The sequence below is a fragment of the Salmo salar genome, chromosome 16 (genome assembly GCF_965601325.2).
Source record: "Salmo salar chromosome 16, fSalSal1, whole genome shotgun sequence".
NCBI lineage: Eukaryota > Metazoa > Chordata > Actinopteri > Salmoniformes > Salmonidae > Salmo > Salmo salar.
Genome location: NC_138306.1, coordinates 51627494 through 51651692, shown reverse-complemented (window position 1 = coordinate 51651692; position 24199 = coordinate 51627494). Strand labels below are relative to the sequence as shown.

General features: G+C 45.5%; 1 protein-coding gene across 7 annotated transcripts in view; it reads right to left on the bottom strand.

The window, feature by feature from the left end:
- ptprsa (protein tyrosine phosphatase receptor type Sa) overlaps positions 1 to 24199 on the bottom strand; it is a 422798-nt gene that overhangs the window by 209794 nt on the left and 188805 nt on the right. For all 7 annotated transcript variants that reach the window (XM_082962769.1, XM_082962771.1, XM_082962772.1 and 4 more), the window contains one exon: positions 1303 to 1448. In XM_082962769.1, the coding sequence (XP_082818895.1) occupies positions 1303 to 1448 (146 nt within the window). The remainder of the gene's footprint in view (positions 1 to 1302; positions 1449 to 24199) is intronic.

Genomic DNA, 24199 nt, shown 5'->3' with positions numbered 1-24199 from the left:
GGCACTTGTCCTGTACTGTCCTGCACCTGTCCTGTCCTGTACTTGTCCTGTCCTGTACTTGTCCTGTCCTGTACTTGTCCTTGTCCTGTACTTGTCCTGTCCTGTACTTGTCCTGCCCTGCCCTGTACTTGTCCTGTGTTTATTTTTACGTGTTCTTCTTCATAACAGGTTTCTGGTTTCACCCCAGGTGTGTGCCTGACTGTGTGTCGGTCTGTGTGTGTGTGTGTGTGGTGTGTGTGTGTGTGTGTGTGTGTGTGTGTGTGTGTGTGTGTGCGTGTGTGTGTGTGCGTGTGTGTGTGTCTGACTGTGTGTCTGAGTGTGTGTGTGTGTGTGTCTGACTGTGTGTGTGTGTGTGTGTGTGTCTGACTGTGTGTCTGACTGTGTGTGTGTGTGTGTGTGTGTGTGTGTGTGTGTGTGTGTTCTTCACAGAATTCTAAGCAGTGTTGTTAGATATTTCTCTTGTTTTCTCTTTTTTCCTTCTTCTTCTCTTATTAAAACTCAGGTTCCATCTTCTTCTTCTCTTATTAAAACTCAGGTTCCATCTTCTTCTTCTCTTATTAAAACTCCGGTTCCATCTTCTTCTTCTCTTATTAAAACTCAGGTTCCATCTTCTTCTTCTCTTATTAAAACTCAGGTTCCATCTTCTTCCCTCCTTCTAAGTACGTTGGCAGCGTCGTTAACGTGACTGTGTGTTAGCACAAGAGCGTGTATGTGTGTGTTAGCGAGTCTGTGTGTGTGTGCTGTCGATGTGAAGAGTGTGTTAATTAAGGAAACCCTGAGAATCAATCATGACTTTAGACACACCATCTGGGCTCACACAGAGACACACAACAAACAAACATTATAAATAAGGCACAGCAGGCGCAGGGGGAAAGTAGCATGCCACTACTAGAACCGAACGTCAAACAAACGTCAAATTCAGCTGGTCATTCAAGTGGAAAAGGACAAGTAGAATGTATTGGCACTGTGCCAAGTCATGTCACTAAACATGCGGTGGTTTCTTGTAATTGATGCCTGGTTAAATTAAAACCATTGTCTGTCGTGATGTAGTTTGTGTACAAGTAATATATCCATGTCAAATGAACAAATAGACATGTGTGGCTCAGTTTGTAAAAGCTTTAGCAATGCCAGGGTTGTGGGTTCGATTCCTGTTGCGGCCACATATACAAATATGTCCGTTGCTTTGGATAAATCTGTCCACTAAATTGTATTTATTATGTATATGATATTAATATGTATTATTCCATACTACATCCACAACAGTAGGGGGCAGTGTAGGGTTACAAGGTTACACTGTCTCACCTCAATGCGCTGGGAGTTGACTTTCTTCCCCTTCTTGTTCCAGCTCACCCGGGGCTTAGGGTCTCCTGTCGCCTGGCACACGAACGAGACCACACCCCCAGATACGCCAATCTGGTCTACGGGAACTTTAGTGAATCTTGGTGGTGCTGGAACGAGGGAGAGAGGGAGAGACATTAGAACAGACTAAAGAGACCAAAGTGATGCAACAGTACCAGTGGAGTTAACCCAATTCATTACGGGCCCAGTTGTAGCTGCAAATTAAGGTCATTACATTTCCAAAAGTTTATGTGCATACACAAACAAATAGACACGCACACACACACACCAAAAACACACGCACACACACACCAAAACACACACACACACACACACACACACACACACACACACACACACACACACACACACACACACCAAAATGGCGCTGGAGAAGAAGGCAGCCGTTTTACATGACCCCAACCGATTGTGTTTTTTTGTTTGTTTATTTGAGTTGTTTGTAACTTATTTTTTTACTCATTTTGTACATAATGTTGCCACTACCGTCTCTTGTGACGGAAAAGAACTTCTGAACATCAGGACATTATTCCACCACGGACTGGAATACATTTTTTTTCTTCCGTTAACGGCTCTGACAAGCACGACGCGAACGATATACTGCTTTCTCGGGAACAGGCCCAGACCCCTGTAATTTGCGTGAAAAGGAGGTGGGAAAAAAGGGGCCGCAGGGCAGGCTGCCTTCTGAGAATTCGTAGGCGATCAAATAAACCCCCACTTCCTTCCATTCTGCTAGCAAACGTGCAATCTTTGGACAATAAAATAGATGACCTATGCGGAAGATTAAACTACCAATGGGACATTCAAAACTGTAATATCTTATGCTTCACGGAGTCGTGACTGAACGACGACACTATCAACATACAGCTAGCTGGTTACACGCTGCACCGGCAGGATAGAACAGCGGCGTCTGGTAAGACAAGGGGTAGCGGACTATGTATTTTTGTAAATAACTGCTGGTGCACGATATCTAAGGCTATTGCTGAGGCTGAGGAAGAGTATCTCATGATAAACTGTAGCCCACACTATCTACCTAGTGAGTTTTCATCTGTATTCTTCGTAGCTGTTTACATACCACCACAGTCAGAGGCTGGCACTAAGACAACATTGAATGAGCTGCATTCCGCCATAAGCAAACAAGAAAACGCTCACCCAGAGGCGGCGCTCCTAGTAGCCGGGGACTTTAATGCACGGAAACTTCAATCCATTTTACCAAATTTCTATCAGCATGTTAAATGTGCAACCACAGGGGAAAAAAACTCTGGACAACCTTTACTCCAAACACAGAGAGGCATACAAGCTCTCCCTCGCCCTCCATTTGGCAAATCTGACCATAATTCTGTCAGTGAGTTGATCAATAAAAAAGTGGTCAGATGAAGCAGATGCTAAGGTACAGGACTGTTTTGCTAGCACAGACTGGAATATGTTCCGTGTTTCCTGCAATGGCATTGAGGAGTACACCACATCAGTCATTGGCTTCATCAATAAGTGCATCGATGACATTGTCCTAACAGTGACCGTATGTACATACCGTAACCAGAAGCCATGTATTAGAGGCAACATCCGCACTGATCTAAAGGGTAGAGCTGCCACTTTCAAGGAGCTTGACTCTAACCCGAACGCTAATAAGAAATCCCGCTATGCCCACCGACGAACCATCAAACAGGCAAAGCGTCAATACAAGATTAAGATCGAATCATAAAACACCGGCTCTGATGCTCGTCGGATGTGGCAGGGTTTGCAAACCATTACAGATTACAAAGGGAAGCACAGCCGAGTGCTGCCCAGTGACACAAGCCTGCTAGACGAGCTAAACTACTTCTATGCTCGCTTCAAGGCAAATAACACTGAAACATGCATGAGAGCACCAGCTGTTCCGGAAGACTGTGTGATCACGCTCTCCACAGCCGATGTGAGTAAGACCTTTAAACAGGTCAATATTCACAAGGCTGCACGGCCAGACGGATTACCAGGATGTGTACTCCGAGCATGCCCTGACCAACTAGCAAGTGTCTTCACTGATATTTTTAAACTCCACCAGTCCGAGTCTGTAATACCAACATGTTTTAAGCAGACTACCATAGTCCCTGTGACCACGAACACCAATATAACCTGCCTAAATGACTACTGACCCGTAGAACTCACGTCTGTAGCCATGACGTGCTTTGCAAGGCTGGTCATGGCTCACATCAACACCATCATCCCAGAAACCCTAGACCTACTCCAATTTGCATTCCACCCCAACAGATCCACAGATGACGCAATCTCTATTGCACTACACACTGCCCTTTCCCACCTGGACAAAAGGAACACCTATCTGAGAATGCTATTCATTGCTACAGCTTAGTGTTCAACACCATAGTGCCCTCAAAGCTTATCAATAAGCTAAGGACCCTGGGACTAAACACCTCCCTCTGAAACTGGATCCTGGACTTCCTGACGGGCTGCCCCTCCGTTGGTAGGGGTAGGTAACAACACATCTGTACTCCCTGTTCACTCATGATTGCAAGTCCAGACACGACTCCAACACCATCATTAAGTTTGTCGATGACACAACAGTGGTAGGCCTGATCACCAACAACGAAGAGACAGCCTATAGGGAGGAGGTCAGAGACCTGGCCGTGTGGTGCCAGGCCAACAACCTCTCCCTCAACGTGATCAAGACAAAGGAGATGATTGTGGACTACAGGAAAAAGATGACAGAGCACGCCCCCATTCTCCTCCACAGGGCTGCAGTGGAGCATGTTGAGATCTTCAAGTTCCTTGGTGTCCACATCACCAACAAACTAACTTGGTCCAAGCACACCAAGACAGTTGTGAAGAGGGCACGACAAAACCTATTCCCCCTCAGGAGACTGAAAAGATTTGGCATGGGTCCTCAGATCCTCAAAAGGTTCTACAGCTGCACAATCGAGAGCATCCTGACTTGTTGCATCACTGCCTGGTATGGCAGGCACTGACTGCTCGGTCTTCCGACCACAAGACACTACAGTGGGTAATGCGAACGGCCCAGTACATCACTGGGGCCAAGCTTCCTGCCATCCATTACCTCCATACCAGGTGGTGACAGAGGAAGGCCTAAAAATTGTCAAAGACTCCAGCCACCCTAGTCATAGACTGTTCTCTCTACTACCGCATGGCAAGCGGTATCGGAGCACCAAGTCTAGGTCCAAGAGGCTTCTAAACAGCTTCAACCCCCAAGAACATCTAATCAAATGGCAAATGACACACACACACCAAAACAAACACACACACACCAAAAAAGACACCAAAACACACAAAAACACACAAAAACACACACCCACACAAACACCAAAATACACACACACACACACCAAAACACCGACACACACACACACACCAAAACAGACACACCAACACACACACACACACACACACCAACAACAAAAAACACACACCAAATCACACACACACACACACACACACACCAAACCAGACACTCACCAAAACACGCACACACACACACACACACACACACACACACACACACACACACACACACACACACACACACACCAAAATACACAAACACACACACACTGAAATATACACACACACCAAAACACGCACACACCAAAGAAAACACACACACGCACACACACACACACCACACACACACACACACACACACACACACACACACACACACACACACACACACACACACACACACACACACACACACACCAAAAGACACACACACACACACACACCAAAAGACAAACACACACACACACACCAAAAAACACACTTTCATTGTATGAGAAGGCAGTGAGGACATGAGTGGACTTCCTCATTCCTCTGCTGTATAATTTGACGGCTAGACAATATGTACCCTGACACGCTGATGCCCTGACGACCTAACACCCTGACACCCTGACACGCTGACGACCTAACACCCTGATGCGCTGACGCCCTGACGACCTAACACCCTGACACGCTGACACGCTGACGACCTAACACCCTGACACGCTGACACGCTGACGACCTAACACCCTGATGCCCTGACACCCTGACGACCTAACACGCTGACGCCCTGACGACCTAAGGCCCTGACACCCTGACACGCTGACGACCTAACACCCTGACACGCTGATGCCCTAACACCTGACACCCTGACGACCTAACACCCTGACGCCCTAACACCCTGACGCCCTGACTACCTAACGCCCTGACTACCTGACGCCCAAACACCCTGACGCCCTAACACCCTGACACCCTGACTACCTGACGCCCTGACGACCTAACACCCTGACGCCCTGACATCCTGACACCCTGACGACCTAACACCCTGACACCCTGACACCCTGACGCCCTGACACGCTGACGCCCTGACGACCTAACGCCCTGAGGACCTAACGCCCTGACGACCTAACACCCTGAAGACCTAACACCCTGACGCCCTAACACCCTGACTACCTAACGCCCTGACTACCTGATGCCCTAACACCCTAACGCCCTAACGCCCTGACTACCTAACGCCCTGACTACCTGACGCCCTAACACCCTGACATCCTGACACCCTGACGACCTAACACCCTGACACCCTGACGCCCTAACACCCTGACTACCTAACGCCCTGACTACCTAACGCCCTGACACCCTGACACCCTGACGACCTAACACCCTGACACCCTGACGCCCTGACGACCTAACACCCTGACTACCTAACGCCCTGACGCCCTGACACCCTGACGACCTAACACCCTGACGACCTAACACCCTGGCGCCCTGACGACCTAACACCCTGACGACCTATTACCTTGGCGCCCTGACGACCTAACACCCTGGCGCCCTGACGACCTAACACCCTGACACGCTGACACCCTGACACCCTGACAACCTAACGCCCTGACTACCTGACACCCTAACGCCCTGACGACCTAACACGCTGCCGCCCTGATGACCCTGACACCCTGACTACCTAACGCCCTGACTACCTAACGCCCTGACTACCTGACGCCCTGACTACCTGACGCCCTGACTACCTGACGCCCTGACACGCTGACGCCCTGACGACCTAACACTCTGACGCCCTGAAGGCATTGTCTGTATAGTTTTTTTGGCCTTTTCCCCCAGCATTGTCCCAGCCATATCCGCGGAAGCAGGAAGAATTAAGTCCTCCATAATGGTATGGGGCTTGCCATATAAGATGCTTCTAGCCCCTTCTTATTAATGTTATCTGTTGCTTTTAAACATGTCTTACTACTCGAAAGTCGTCTTAATTCTCGCTCCAAAAACTCCTGTGGCTTATTTTTCAAATTGGCATGTTTTGTTTCTAAATGTCTGAGCAAGAGAAGGTTTTATCGAGTTGTGAGATAGTACAGTCGTGGACAAAAGTTTTGAGAATGACACAAATATTAATTTTCAAAGTCTGCTGCCTCAGTTTGTATGATGGCAATTTGCATATACTCCAGAATGTTATGAAGAGTGATCATATGAATTGCAAAGTCCCTCTTTGCCATGCAAATGATCTGAATCCCGAAAAAACATTTCCACTGCATTTCAGCCATGCCACAAAAGGACCAGCTGACATCATGTCAGTGATTCTCTCGTTAACACAGGTGTGAGTGTTGATGAGGACAAGGCTGGAGATCACTCTGTCATGCTGAATGAGTTTGAATAACAGACTGGAAGCTTCAAAAGGAGGGTGGTGCTTGGAATCATTGTTCTTCTTCTGTCAATCATGGTTACCTGCAAGGAAACACGTGCCATCATCATTGTTTTGCACCAAAAAAAGGGCTTCACAGGCAAGGATATTGCTGCCAGTAAGATTGCCCCTAAATCAACCATATATTGGATCATCAAGAACTTCAAGGAGAGCGGTTCAATTGTTGTGAAGAAGGCTTCAGGGTGCCCAAGAAAGTCCAGCAAGCGCCAGGACCGTCTCCTAAAGTAGATTCAGCTGCGGTATCGGGGCACCACCAGTACAGAGCTTGCTCAGGAATGGCAGCAGGCAGGTGTGAGTACATCTGCACGCACAGTGAGGCAAATACTTTTGGAGGATGGCCTGGTGTCAAGAAGGGCAGCAAAGAAGCCATCTCTCTCCAGGAAAAACATCAGGGACAGACTGACATTCTGCAAAAGGTACACGGATTGGACTGCTGAGGACTGGGGTAAAGTCATTTTCTCTGATGAATCCCCTTTCCGATTGTTTGGGGCATCTGGAAAAAAGCTTGTCCGGAGAAGACAAGGTGAGGGCTACCATCAGTCCTGTGTCATGCCAACAGTAAAGCATCCTGAGACCATTCACGTGTGGGGTTGCTTCTCAGCCAAGGGAGTAGGCTCACTCACAATTTTGCCTAAGAACACAGCCATGAATAAAGAATGGTTCCAACACATCCTCCGAGAGCAACTTCTCCCAACCATCCAGGAACAGTTTGGTGATGAACAATGCCTTTTCCAGCATGATGGAGCACCTTGCCATAAGGCAAAAGTGATAACTAAGTGGCTTGGGGAACAAAACATCGATATTTTGGGTCCATGGCCAGGAAACTCCCCAGACCTTAATCTCATTGAGAACTTGTGGTCAATCCTCAAGAGGTGGGTGGACAAACAAAACCCCACAAATTCTGACAAACTTCAAGCATTGATTATGCAAGAATGGGCTGCCATCAGTCAGGATGTGGCCCAGAAGTTAATTGACAGCATGCCAGGGCGGATTGCAGAGGTCTTGAAAAAGAACGGTCAACACTGCAAATATTGACTCTGCATCAACTTCATTTAATTGTCAATAAAAGCCTTTGACACTTATGAAATTCTTGTACTTATACTTCAGTATTCCACAGTAACATCTGATTAGATTGTCTGTTGTTCGGTGCTTTCCCGGGTAAGGGGGCAGTAGCTCTTCGGCTGCATCAGATTCACAACTGTCAGTGTCCATGCTAGCTGGGCTAACAACAAATGTAGAATTACTGATGCTAGCACTGGATGTGCTCGTGGAAGCAGAACAACTTGTGTCGTCGACAGGTGCAGGTGTAGTACTGCTGGTAGTAGCAGTACTACCAGTAGAGCTGGTATGTCTTTATGGACGCGGGCCCTACTTATTTTTAACCATTTATCAATTTTCAAGCAAACGGAATGAACAGCAGCCACGCTAATGGAATTCCCGTGAGAGAGTAAGGTTAATGTGATTGGATGTTAATTATTTGACTAGGCTACCTGTACTTGACATTGTGATGTTATTTCACTGAACACTAGATGGTTTAATTTTATTTTTGACAGTGAAATGAGGCTACTCAGAAGAGAAAAAAAACCTCACCCAAATGTATAGCTCTGTTGGAAAATATAAATGGACTGTTTGAAAATGTGAATGTGAATCACATTTTTATTTGGCATACCCCCGACGGCATTGTGCGTACCCCAGTTGTTAACTCCGGGGCATAGGGATATGTGTGGATGAGCAAACGTGCAGAGCATGTACATACAGATTAGTAATTAACAGGCTGTGGGTAGGTAGAACCCCTCACTCTCTCTACTCTCCCTGGGCCTCCATAAACACACATGGAGGAGAGCTCTACTGCAATTTAATCAGGGACTGGAGAGAGAGATGGAGGGAGAGCGGGAGGAGGGAGAGGGAGATGGAGGGAGATGGAGGGAGAGAGAGGTAGGGAGGGGTTGGGGGTGAGTGGGAGAAGGGGAGGGAGTGAGAAAGAGTGGATGAGTAGGTGGGGTAGAAAAGAAGGAAGGAGAGGGAGAGAGATAGAAAGAGAGAGAGAGGGGAAAAGAGTGTCCCAGGGTAGCATAGTACAGAAAGTACTCCAAAAACAAGCGCACACACACACACGCACACACGCACACACACACACACACACACACACACACACACACACACACACACACACACACACACACACACACACACACACACACACACACACACACACACACACACACACACACACACACACACACACACACACACACACACACACACACACACACACACACACACACACACACACACACACACACACAGTAAGACATCTACACGCACAACACTCCCATTACAGGCCTATACATGAGTCAGAAAGAGTCCCATCGACACCCAGCATCAAACGTGACCACGTCGCTCTTTGATCCTTCATAACATAGATAGCAGTGGGCCGACCGGCATTCCCTCTTGAGGCTCCTTACAGTATTCCCATGCGGCGTCCCAAAGGGCACCCTATTCCCATTTAAGTGCACAACTTTTGACCAGAGCATTATGGGCCATGGACAAAAGTGGTGCACTATATAGAGAATAGGGTGTTATTTGGGACGCAGCCCAGTGATGGGAGACTGGCCAAGGTGTCCTCTCTACCTGATGTGCGCTACGGCTCCACAACAAACCAGACAAATGATGTGATGAAGGGAGACGAAGAGAGAGGAAGAGATGGAGAGAGAAAGAGAGATGAAGAGATGAAGAGAGATAAAGAACACAGTGGCCTCCATCATTCTTAAATGGAAGAAGTTTGGAACAACCAAGACTCTTCTTAGAGCTGACTGCCCGGCTGATCGGGGTAGAAGAGCCTTGGTCAGGGAGATGACCAAGAACCCGATGGTCACTCTGACAGAGCTCCTGAGTTCCTCTGTGGCAATGGGAGAACCTTCCAGAAGAACAACCATCTTTGCAGCACTCCACCAATCAGGCTGTTATGGTAGAGTGGCCAGACGGAAGCCACTTCCGTAAAAGGCACATGACAGCACATTCGGAGTTTGCCAAAAGCCACTTAAAGACTCTCGGACTATGAGAAACAAGATTCTCTAGTCTGATGAAACCAAGAGTGAACTCTTTGGCCTGAATGCCAAGTGTCACGTCTGGAGGAAACCTGGCACCATCCCTACGGTGAAGCATGCTGGTGGCAGCATCATCCTGTGGGAATGTTTTCAGCGGCAGGGACTGGGAGACTAGTAAGGGTTGAGGGAAAGATGAATGGAGCAAAGTACAGAGAGATCCTTGATGAAAACTTGCTCCAGAGCACTCAGGACTTCAGATTGGGGCGAAGGTTCAACTTCCCACAGGACAGCAACCCTAAGCACACAGCCAAGACAACACAGGAGTGGCTTTGGGACAAGTCTCTGAATGTCCTTGAGTGGCCCAGACAGAGCCCGGACTTGAACCCGATAGAATATCTCTGGAGACCTGAAAATAGCTGTGCAGCGATGCTCCCCATCCAACCTGACAGAGCTTGAGAGGATCTGCAGAGAAGAATGGGAGAAACTCAAAAAATACAGGTGTGCCAAGCTTGTAGCATCATACCCAAGAAGACTCGAGGCTGTAATCGCTGCCAAAGGTGCTTCAACAAAGTAGTGTAAAGGGTCTGAATACTTATGTAAATGTAATATAATTAAATTTATTTATACATATGCAAATATTTCAAATAACCTCTTTTTGCTAAGTCATTATGGTGTATTGTGTGTAGATTGATGAGGAGAAAAAAAGTATTTAATCCATTTTAGAATAAGGCTGTAACGTAACAAAATGGCCTCACTCTACTAGAATCTGAAGTCAAATGTTTACTGTTAGCTGAAGATCTGGTTCTTCTGTACCCAACAAAGGAGGGCCTACAGCAGCACCTAGATCGTCTGCATAGATTCTATCAGACCTGGGCCCTGACACTAAATATCAGTAAAACAAAAATAATGGTCTTCCAAAAATGGTCCAGTTGCCACGACCACAAATACAAATTCCATCTAGACACCGTTGTCCTAGAGCAAACAAAAAATATACGTACCTCGGCCTAAACATCAGCGCCATAGATAACGTCCACAAAGCTGTGAACGAGCTGAGAGACAAGGCAAGAAGGACCTTCTACGCCATCAAAAGGAAAATACAATTTGGTATACCAATTAGGATATGGCTAAAAATACTTGAACCAGTTATTGAACCCATTGCCCTTCATGTGAGGTCTGGGGTCCGCTCACCAACCAAGAATTCACAAAAGGGGACAAACACCAAAATGAGACACTGCATGCAGAATTCTGCAAAAAGATCCTCTGTGTACAACGTAAAACACCACATAATACATGCAGAGCAGAATTAGGCCGATTCCCAAACCTTCTATAACAAAGCCATCACCTACAGAGAGATGAACCTGGAGAAGAGTCCCCTAAAGCAAGCTGGTCCTGTTCACAAACTCCACAGAGCCCATGGACAGCAATAGAATTAGACCCAACCAAATCATGAGAAAACAAAAAGATAATTAATTGACACATTGGAAAGAATTAACAAAAAAACAGCAAACTAGAATGCTGTTTGGCCCTAAACAAAGACTACACAGTGGCAGAATACCTGGCCACTGTGACTGACCCAAACTTAAGGAACGCTTTGACTATGTACAGACTCAATGAGCATAGCCTTGCTATTGAGAAAAGGTCTGCCGTAAGCAGACCTGGCTCTCAAGAGAAGACAGGCTATGTGCACACTGCCAACAAAATGATGTGGAAACTGAGCTGCACTTCCTAACCTCCTGTTTATTTCACTTTTGTTTATTACCTATTTCACTTGCTTTGGCAATATAAACATATGTTTCCCATGGCAATAAAGCCCCTTGAATTGAATTGAGAGATGAAGAGATGAAGTGAGATGATGAGAGATGGAGAGAGGTGAAGAGATAAAGAGATGGAGAGAGATGTAGAGAGATGAAGAAACTCAGCTTGGGCTGATGACCCGGGCCAGCCATCCATCCACACCACAGAGGGCTGATGTCCCGTGCCAGCCATCCATCCACACCACAGAGGGCTGATGTCCCGTGCCAGCCATCCATCCACACCACAGAGGGCTGATGTCCCGTGCCAGCCATCCATCCACACCACAGAGGGCTGATGTCCCGTGCCAGCCATCCATCCACACCACAGAGGGCTGATGTCCCGTGCCAGCCATCCATCCACACCACAGAGGTCTGATGACCCGTGCCAGCCATCCATCCACACCACAGAGGGCTGATGACCCGTGCCAGCCATCCATCCACACCACAGAGGGCTGATGTCCCGTGCCAGCCATCCATCTACACCACAGAGGGCTGATGACCCGTGCCAGCCATCCATCCACACCACAGAGGGCTGATGTCCCGTGCCAGCCATCCATCTACACCACAGAGGGCTGATGACCCGTGTCAGCCATCCATCCACACCACAGAGGGCTGATGACCCGTGCCAGCCATCCATCCACACCACAGAGGGCTGATGTCCCGTGCCAGCCATCTATCCACACCACAGAGGGCTGATGACCCGTGCCAGCCATCCATCCACACCACAGAGGGCTGATGACCCGTGCCAGCCATCCATCCACACCACAGAGGGCTGATGTCCCGTGCCAGCCATCCATCTACACCACAGAGGGCTGATGACCCGTGCCAGCCATCCATCCACACCACAGAGGGCTGATGACCCGTGCCAGCCATCCATCCACACCACAGAGGGAATTCCGACAATTGAGCAACAGTCGTTTCCTGTTGGTTCAGTAATACTGTCCTCTGATATCAGTGAAAGGAACATGAGATTGTGACATTTCCTCTTTCAAACAGAATGGGTTTCATATTTTCCGTCTATCTCGACTGCGTCTTGACAAATTGATCCCTGCACTCCAGCAATATGATTGTGGAATGAGTAGACAGAGAAATATTGGCTCTGGAATTGTACTGGATCTCTGTGATCACCATTAGAATGAGCAACAGGTGTTTCAGCTGCATTTTTTTATAGCATTCCTCCACGGTTTTTATTTTATTTTATTTAACTAGGCAAGTCAGTTAAGAACAAATTCTTATTTATAATGACAGCCTGTTCAGGGGCAGAACAACAGATTTTTACCTTGTCAGCTCTGGGATTCGATCCAGCAATCTTTCGGTTACTGGCCCAACTCTCTAACCACTAGGTTACCTGCCGCCCCAAATGTCCACCATAAGAGAATATGAATCCCGTATAAAAAATGTGTCTAAGAGGAGGAGTGCTGATCTGGGATCAGTTGGATTAGAATTATTACATGGACATGATGACGAACCATCAAACAGGCAAAGAGTGAATAAAAGACTAAGATTGAATCCTACTACACCTGCTCTGACGCTTGTCGGATGTGGCAGGGCTTGCAAACCATTACGGACTACAAAGGGAAACCCAGCCGCGAGCTGTTAGTGACTCGAGCCTACCAAACGGGCTAAATGCCTTTAATGCTCCCGTCGAGGCAAGCAACACTGAAGCATGCATGAGAGTGTAACAGTTTAGCTTCCGTCCCTCTCCTCACCCCTACCTGGGCTTGAACCAGGGACCCTCTGCACATATCAAGAACTGCCTCCCACGAAGCATCGTTACCCATCACTCCACAAAAGTCACGGCCCTTGCAGAGCAAGGGAAACAACTACTTCAAGGTCTCAGAGCGAGTGACGTCACCAATTGAAACGCTATTAGCGCGCACCCCACTAACTAGCTAGCAATTTCACACCGGTTACAAGAGCACCAGCTGTTCCGGAAGACTGTGTGTTCACGCTCGCCATAGCCGATGTGAGCAAGACCTTTAAACAGTTCAACATTCAGAAGACGGATTACCAGAATGTGTACTCAGAGCATGCGGGGATCAAGTGTCTTGACTGACATTTTCAACCTTTCTCTGACCGAGTCTGTAATACCTACATGTTTCAAGTGGACCACCATCGTCCCTGTACCCATAAAGTGAAGGTAACCTGCCTAAATGACTACCGGCCCGTAGCACTCACGTCGGTAGCCATGAAGTGCTTTGAAAGGCTGGTCATGACTCACATCAACACCATCATCTCGGAAACCCTAGACCCACTCCAATTCGCATACTGCCCGGACAAATCCACAGATGACGCAATCTCAATCGCACTCCACACTGCCCTTTCCCACATGGACAAAAGGAACACCTATGTGTGAAAGCTGTTCATTGACTACCGCTCAGCGTTCAACAACATAGTGCCCAGAAAGTTCATCACTAAGCAAAGGACCCTGGGACTAAACACCTCCCTCTGCAACTGGATCCTAGACTTCCTGGTGGGCAGCCCCCAGGTGGTAAGGGTATGCAACAACACATCTGCCATGCTGATCCTCAACATGGGGGCTTCTCAGGGGTGCGTGCTTTGTCCCCTCCTATACTCCCTGTTCACCCACGACTGCACGGCCAAGCACGACTCCAACACCATCATTAAGTTTGCTGATGAAAGCCGTGGTAGGCCTGATCACCAACAATGATGAGACAGCCTACAGGGAGGAGGCAGTGTGGTGTCAGGACAACAACCTTTCCCTCAACATGAGCTAGACAAAGTGTCGTGGACAACAGGAAAATGAGGGCCTAACATGCCCCAATTCACATCAACGGGTCTGTAGTGGAGTGGGTCGAGAGTTTCAAGTTCCTTGGTGTCCACATCACCAACAAACTATCATGGTCCAAACACACTAAGATTGTTGTGAAGAGGGCCCGACGACACCTTTTCCCCTCAGGAGACTGAAAAGATTTGGAAAGATTTGGAAAGCTCCCTGCCATCCAGGACCAGTATTCTAGGCGGTGTCAGTGGAAGGCCCAAAAAATTGTCAAAGACTCCAGTCACCCAAGTCATAGACTGTTCTCTCTGCTACCAAGTCTAGGTCCAAAAGGCTCCTTAATCTACCCCCAATCCATAAGACTACTGAACAAATAATCCAATGGCCACGCAGACTATTTACATTGACCCCCCTCGTTGTTAATTATCTATGCAGTCACTTTACCCCTACCTACATGTACAAATTACCTCGACTAACCTGTACCCCCCCCCCTTACTTTTTATTAAATGTTTTACTTTATTTTATTTAGTAAATATTTTCTTAACTCTATTTCTTGAACTGCATTGTTGGTTAAGGGGCTTGTAAGTAAACATTTCACGGTAAGGTGCATTCGGTGCATGTGACAAATTACATTTTATTTGATTTTTGAGAGAGAGAGAGACAAAAGGGTTAAAAAGAAATGAGAGAGAGAGGGGGAAAGAGAGATAGAGACAAAGAGGGAGAAAGAGAGACGAAGAGGTAAAAACAAAGCCAGAGAGAGAGAGAGAGAGGGGTAGAGAAGAGATAGAAAAGAGAGTAAGCTCATGAGAAAACACCAGTCACTGGCCTCAGGCACTGTTTTATACCCAGCTGAGAACAGAGGATCTGACAGAGTTGGCCATTATGAGAAGGAGAGACCAGGGATCGGTGTGTGTGTGCACGACCACGGGTCTACGTCTGTACCTCTTTAAATACAATATTATGTGTGTGTGTGTGTATGTGTGTATGACAACCAAGAACAGCATAATTAACCTTTAAACATTTTCAATTGCTTCCCGCCTCAGGTGTACCGCTGGTGTTATTGATGAATTCGACCATTTATTCAGTATCAACACCCTGGTCATGCAGGCAGTAATTGCATGATAGAAATTGGCTTTTGGAAAAATAAATTGCTTTCTCATTCCACCACAATAAGCAACATCAGAAAATTCCACCAAAATACAAACACATTATCATCTAGGTGAACCTAGGCAATATTACTATCATGCCTTGAAAGGTTCATAAAAGTTGATAATAACAAACTGACGTATCACTGACCAGTGGGTAATTGTTTCATTTGATTAACTTCTTTGGGATCTGGGGGCAGTATTGAGTAGCTTGGATGAATAAGGTGCCCAGAGTAAACTGCCTGCTACTCAGGCCCAGAAGCTTGGATATGCATATTATTAGTAGATTTGGATGGGAAACACTCTGAAGTTTCTAAAACTGTTGGAATGATGTCTGTGAGTATAACAGAATTCATATGGCAGGCAAAAACCTGAGAAAAATCCAACCAGGAAGTGGGAAATCGGAGGTTTGTAGTTTTAAGTGATTGCCAATCCAATATACAGTGTCTGTGGGGTCATATTGCACTTCCTAAGGCTTCCACTAGATGTCAACAGTCTTTAGAACGTTGTTCCAGGCTTCTACTGTGAATGGAGAGAGAATAAGAGCTATTGGAATCAGGTGTCTGGAAAAATGGCATGAGCTCAGTCATGCGCGCGTCCGTGAGAGCGAGCTGAGTTCCTTTTCATTTCTGAAGACAAAGGAATTGTCCGGTTGGAATATTATTGAAGATTTATGATAAAAACATCCTAAAGATTGATTCTATACATCGTTTGACATGTTTCTACAAACTGTAATGCAACTTTTTTCACTTTTCGTCTGGACTTAGTGCATGCGCCTTCTCCATTTGGAATAGTGAACTGAACACGCGAACAAAAAGGAGGTATTTGGACATAAATATAGACTTTATCGAAACAAAACAAACATTTATTATGGAACTGGGATTCCTGGGAGTGCATTCCGATGAAGATCATCAAAGGTAAGTGAATATGTATAATGCTATTTCTGACTTTTGTTAACTCCACAACATGGCGGGTATCTGTATGGCTTGTTTTGGTGTCTGAGCGCTGTACTCAGATTATCGCATGGTGTGCTTTTGCCGTAAAGCTTTTTTGAAATCTGACACAGCGGTTGCATTAAGGAGAAGTGTATCTTTAATTCTATGTAAAACACTTGTATCTTATATCAACGTTTATGATGAGTATTTCTGTAAATTGATGTGGCTCCCTGCAAAATCACTGGATGTTTTAGAGGCAAACATTACTGAACATAACACGCCAATGTAAACTGAGATTTTGGATATAAATATGAACTTTATCAAACAAAACATACATGTATTGTGTAACATGAAGTCCTATGAGTGCCATCTGATGAAGATCATCAAAGGTTAGTGATTAATTTTATCTCTATTTCTGCTTTTTGTGACTCCTCTCTTTGGCTGGAAAATGGCTGTATGTTTTTTTGTGACTAGGCGCTGACCTAACATAATCATATGGTATGCTTTTGCCGTAAAGCCTTTTTGAAATCAGACACTGGATTAACAAGAAGTTAAGCTAGCGTCCCACATATCCCAGAGAGGTTAATCATATTGGGACTTTTGTTATTCCTGTTTCTCATTCCACCTCAGCTGCTAAGACATCTAGAGGACACAGCCCTCTGTAGCCGAGCTGTCCCTCAGTATCTCCCTGTATCCCAGGCCTTTTTCAAATGGAGAAGCGAACAGCTTTAAACTGATAAGGGAAACAGGACCCAGTTTATCTGGCAAGCAGGAGACGACATCCAGGCTGAAATAACCTGAGATGGGCGGAGTGAGCCATCTTCACAGGGACACAGAATGAAGCTTTCCTGAGCCAACTACTGCTGGTAGCGGGGAAGGCCGGTAGCGGGGAAGGCCGGTAGCGGGGAAGGCCGGTAGCGGGGAAGGCTGCGAGCGGGGAAGGTTAACTCATACTGTCTAAAGGATACACTTGTTTTGCTAATGTAGCATCCCTCATACTGAGTGGTAGGCTCTGCTCAGCTCAGCTATAAGAGAAATGGCACCGTCTCCTTTCAAATAGCCTTTCGCTCCATGTCAGTGTGAGTTCCATTTGCGGTACTTTCACGTTGCCATTAAGTAGGTACATCGGGCGATAGTAGGGTTAAATGACAAATAGTGTAATGGATGAGAGGCTTTGGGAGATGATGATGTGGCTTAGGACAGTGGAGGACAAAATTGTACCTCGTCTACTGACTGAATGGGGTGGAAAAGCCACTTGTCTTCCATTTTGATGGAAATAGGCACCTTTCACAGCCAATAACACCTTTTACAGGCTTATTTGGTAGAGAAAGGAACATTTGGAAATATTATAGGTGCTATTCAAAACCTAATTGTACCTACCTCTCTAATACCCCAGAGAAAATTAACAGTAGAGGGAGGTTGCAGGGATTATTGTGGAAGAAAATGTTGTAAATGCTGCTGGTTTAGAAACTGTCATATTTGAGGGCCACATAAGCTTTATTGTTACACAACCAACCAAACATGCACATAATAATGGGATTACCTCATTGTGTTTGGATGCATGTTCTGACAGGACACAATCCTTTCTCATTGCTGGATGGTAATACATGTACTGTAGTAGTTAGTAATGTAGAAAAGAAGTATAAAGTTTCAAGAAGTCAGCACCTTGTTCCTAACCTACTTAGTGCTCGGCAGGTCCACATCCACAGATGTCAGCATGCTAGCCACTTGTTACAGAACCCCTGACAGGCTAGATCCAGGCCTGGCTTAACATCCCCTCAACACGCCAGCACCCTCCAGGCCTTAACACACCAAGCCCCCATCAATCAGGAACCAATTCAAGTAGGAATCATCGCTATGGAAACCGTCCTCTGTTTCTATACCCCTCTCTCTATCTCCTGCTCTTTCAGGAGTTTGCTGCTCTTGGCTAATTGACTGCTATGAAGAAGACGTTGAATCGTGAAAAAGAAGGGAAGAAGAAAAAAAAATGGTCTTAATTGGAGCAGCATGGATGCATGTATATAAAAAAAAGATGTGATCAGTTGGGCCTCCAGGGGAAAAATGGATTATGAGCCTCCCTGCTTTCTTCGGTTCCCCACTACAGCGTTACATCAGTGATGTAAACTCTCACCTGAATCACTAACACAGAGGTCTGATGTATGAGGATACTCCAGGCTCCCTAAGCTAGCTGTAGCGATGCTGGAGGACATATGGGCAAATTACCCCTCATTGTCAATTATTGACTGGTGTAGGTCGGATGTTAGATCTTTGCTCATGAGAGAAAATAGTCCCATCAATAAACAACTGGCGGCCCATGCAAATCCTGCACCACGTAGTGTAGTTTCTGAGGACTCATTTGCCCCTTTCTCCACCCAATGTAATCCTTGCCTTGCCTAGCGAATCTAACGACTTACTGAAACAATTGCTTTTTCAATTAAGGTAGGTTAATTGGGATTTGCTCTCGGTGCTAGGCAGTGGAGGAGTCATCTTGGATGCAGTAATTCACAAACTGAGCGTGCTGATTGGATTGTCAGACCAGAACATCAAAGTGGCCTTTCTTCTTCTTTTCACTCCAGTCCAACTGGGCCAAGGGGTTGGAGCTACGGAGGCCCAGACCGAGCATCCGCTGTTTCAAGAGAGATAATAATGATATTTTTCCATCACTTTGTCTCCTTCTCTTATGTATCATGAGGTGAATGTGGACATGAGGTTGCACAGTAGGCTAGCTAACAGAAACTGACTGCAGGATGTGGGAAGGAAATGCGAGTTCTGAGTGTGTTAATGCCAGTGGTCAAACTTCAAGTCCAACCACGCAATACAAATTGTAGAAAAAAAAAGTAAATCTCAATCTTAGTAAATCTTAATATGTTGGATAAATAAATCAGTTAAAGTTGTGGGACATTAAAGTTTAAGAGTCAACTTCAAAATGGCCATGCAATCGGAGGAGTTGGCGCAATGGGAACAATTGTGTCATTCGGAGTCTCTTCAGGCAATTGACACTGGTTGACTCCCGAATGAAAAGGACACCTGCAATTGCTGAGAGCCGAAGACAGTTCAGGGCCTCATCTTTTGTGGACGCATGTAACAAGAGGCCCACAAAATGGGTCTGCCTGAAAGGAGAAATAGATAGACATTCCATCTGAATATAGTGACAAAGACACAGCCTTCTGTTCATGACACTGGGTAATTGGAACGTTCTGGTGTTAATGGAAAACATCACTGTCTTTGCTCGAATCAACAAGGCATGAAAACAATCACAAGGTCAGTCTCCATCTTGACTGCCATACCCATGTTCAACCTGAAAACCCAAGCTCTGCACATAAAACCCATCAAGTGCTCAACTGGAAAAGCCAAAAGCAAAACAAAACATGTTTTCCTCAACATAATGGAAGAAATGTAAAGTCCCACATTCTGAAAAACTACTGCATATCTGTCCAGAAGATTCTGCTCTTATCTAAATCACATGGAGGTCAAGCATTAAATTATATTATATTCTTCCATTTCTAAAACCTTTGAAGATGTAAACTTGAGGAGAGTACTCATCAAAGCGTTTGACACATTACAATTTCAAAGGACACCTTGCTGGTGTGGGTGAATTCATTTCTCATGGGGGGGTTGGCACCTTTCATGCACTTCAATCACCAACATTGTTCTGTCAAACTCTACTCGAACAACATCGCTCAAACTAGTGGACCAAATAACCAAAAGAAACATTGGAAAAAGGGCAGAATAAGAATGCTTATTGTAGTGCCAGACCTGGGCCCTGGCAGTAAGAACTAACAGAATGTGTTGACAAGAGCTTATGTGTTGTGCAATACACATACCACATAATATCATTAGAAGGCAAACTCACAAAATGGCGGATTGTTAATAACAGCGTTTGCCAGGGGTAGGCAACCCTGGTCCTGGAGTGCCACAGGTACTGCAGGATTTTGTTCCAACTAGGCACCTTGACTGACTAACTGAGCTAATTGATCAGTTCAGTGATTGCCTAAATTCAATACACATGGTCTTCCATGTCGGTTCAATCAAAAACATGAAGCGCCTGTGGACCAGGGTTCCCTACACCTGGTCCATATGTAACTGGCCTGTGGGTGACTAAGCATATAAATCCACATAAATCTTAGCTCATTTGCTTTCTTATACAATCGTTTGAAAATCAATAACAGTTGAATAAATCCTGGTACAAATGTTGTTCCTTGACCTCTCAAATCAAACAGATCCCATTTTATATACCAGCCAATCATGTGCTAGACACAGCACAGAGAGTCAGTGTACCACAGGTGGCTGATGGAACCTCAATTGAGGAGGACGGGCTCATAGTAATGTCTGGAACGGAATCAATGTAATGGTCCTGTGTGGCTCAGTTGGTAGAGCATGGCATTTGCAACACCAGGGTTGTGGGTTCGATTCCCACGGGGGACCAGTAAGTGAAAAAAAAAAATGTATGAAATGTATGCATTCACTACTGTAAGTTGCTCTGGATAAGAGTGTGTGTGTGTGTGTGTCGAGAAGTGTAGGAATAAGGACGCTGAAATTTGGCCCTGTTTAGAAAGGAAGTGGGTAACCCAATGATTTTTTGCTCACCCCACAGAGATCAGACACACACACACACACAGATACACACAAACATCACCCAAACAGAACCAATGCTTAGATGCCTCCAAGTATTGGCGTTTCTCTGTAATCGGAGGGCAAAAATGAGGAGCAAAACTTGTGATTGGTCAATCAAGAGGAGTGACCCCTTGCTTTGCCAGGTGACCCTACAATCCTGCCCATCTCTAGTACACAGGCAATTTAGAAAATGAGGGAGCACTATGATCCTTTCACAACAAGGCTGTTAGCAGGGGATTGCACACACACACATGCACACACACACACACACACACACACACACCACACACACACACACACACACACACACACTCTCTTTCTCACATATACACACAGTGATACAAACTGATGCGTTATTACCACAGGGTAGATAGATTTATTATCACAGGGTAGGTAGATTTATTACCAAGGGGAGCTAGATTACCAAGGGGTAACTAGATTTATTACCATGGGGTAGATAGATTTATTAAAATATAATTGATCCCCTCAAAATTGATAAATATCACATTTGGTTAAAACTGAAAAAATTACTTGTACTGACAGAAAGATATGTGTTCCTTTGCGCAATATATACCCACCCCCCATCAGAATACCAATATTACTCGGAGGAGATATTCCCAGCCCTTGAGGAAGAGATGTGCCATTTCCAGGCCAAGAGAAATGTGCTCATCTATGGGGACACAAATGCGAGCATAGGAACACTACCTGATCTAACGAGCACACGAGGGGACAGCTTTATTACAGGCCTGTTTCTAACTGTCTTCATCTCCCGCATAGAAACAACAGTGACAACAACATCAACAAAAACGGAATGGGTCTGTTGCAGCTCTGTTGAAGTCTGGGTCTGTACTTTGTCAATGGTAGGTTAGGGGGAACTCTATGAGATTCACCTATTGGTCACCTCTTGGTCACAGCACAGTAGACTATATGATTACAGACATTGACCCTTTCTCTTCAGCTCATTCACCGTCAAGCCACTAACACCTTTGTCTGATAATAGCCAAATTACCTTGTTTCTCAAAAGAACAGACATGGAAACAACCACAAATTCACAGCCCAGTAAGCTGTACAACATCAGAAATGCATACAGATGGGCCCAAAACAGCACAGAAGAATACCAGAAAGCAACCAGTTACCAAAAAATCCAAACACTCTTAGATAACTTTCTGGATACCAAATCCACTCACAGCAAAGAACGCACCAATCTTAGAAGTAAAAAACAACAATATATTCAGGCAAATGGCAAAAGAAGCACAACTGAAATTGAGAAGAAACTAAAAATGATTACATATGACAACTGGTTTGATACAGATAGTAAAATTCTCAGTAAAAAAGCACAGATAATGGTGAATTAAGCCTGCATTGCTCTATAGCCTTCATTTAACACTCTAGAAACGTACACTCAGAACCAATAAAGCCCAGTACAACAGCAAACAGCTGACACTAACTGAGTCCATAAACACAAACACATTTTTTTTTAAACAAAAAAAATCTAAACTAGAGGAATTAGTGATACAAAATGATGACATATGGACAGCCCATTTTAAAACACTCTACAACACCATTCAAATTGATGCAAATGCAGAACAAGGCCAAATTCATGAGAAGTTGAATGGATTCGAAAAATCTATGAAGAACAATCAAAATCCATTGGACTCCCCAATTACTGAGCAGGAGCTCTATAAGAAATGTCAGGCCCTCAAATAAAATAAAAAGCATGACGGCATCCTAAATCAGATGCTCAAATTCACTAGTGCAAGATTTAAATTGGCTATATTAAAACTGTTTAATTTCAAATCAAATCAAATTGTATTAGTCAAATGCGCCGAAAATAAATGCTTACTTACGAGCCTCTAACCAACAGTGCAGTTTAAAAAAAAAGTAAATAAAGAGCAGCAGTAAAAAATAACAATATATACAGGGGGGTGCCGGTACAGAGTCAATGTGCGGAGGCACCGGTTAGTTGAGGTAGTATGTGCATGTAGGTAGAGTTAATTAAAGGGACTATGCATAGATGACAACAGAGAGTAGCAGTGGTGTGGGGGTGGGGGGGGGGGGGGCAATGCAAATTGCCTGGGTAGCCATTTGACTAGATGTTCAGGAGTCTTATGGCTTGGGTGTAGAAGCTGTTTAGAAGCCTCTTGGACCTAGACTTGGCGCTCCGGTACCGCTTGCCGTGTGGTAGCAGAGAGAACAGTCTATGACTAGAGTGGCTGGAGTCTTTGACAATTTTTAGGGCCTTCCTATGACATCGTCTGGTGTAGAGGTCTTGGATGGCAGGAAGCTTGGCCCCAGTGATGTACTGGGCCGTTCGCACTACCCCCTGTAGTGCCTTGCGGTCGGAGACCCGAGCAGTTGCTATACCAGGCAGTGATGCAACCAGTCAGGATGCTCTCGATGGTGCAGCAGTAGAACCTTTTGAGGATCTGAGGACCCATGCCAAATCTTTTCAGTCTCTTGAGGGGAAAAGGTATTTGTCGTGCCCGCTTCACGACTGTCATGGTGTGCTTGGAGTGCTTGGACCATGTTAGTTTGTTGGTGATGTGGACACCATTTGATCCTAAATGTAGGTTATTCCCTGATATCTGGAATCAAGGAATCATACATTTGACATAGTTAAATAAAGGTTAAATAAAAAATGAAATGAACTGAGAGAGAAGGCACTGAAGGCATTCTATGCCATTAAAAAACGAATTCAAATTGAAATAATTGAATGTGTCATTAAATCAATTGCACTTTATGGCAGCGAGGTGTGGGGTCCACTTGCAAAACAAGATTCCACCAAATAGGACAAACACCCCCATTGAAAACCTGCTTGCTGTCACGTTCTGACCATAGAAAGCTTTTATTTTCTATGGTAGAGTAGGTCAGGGCGTG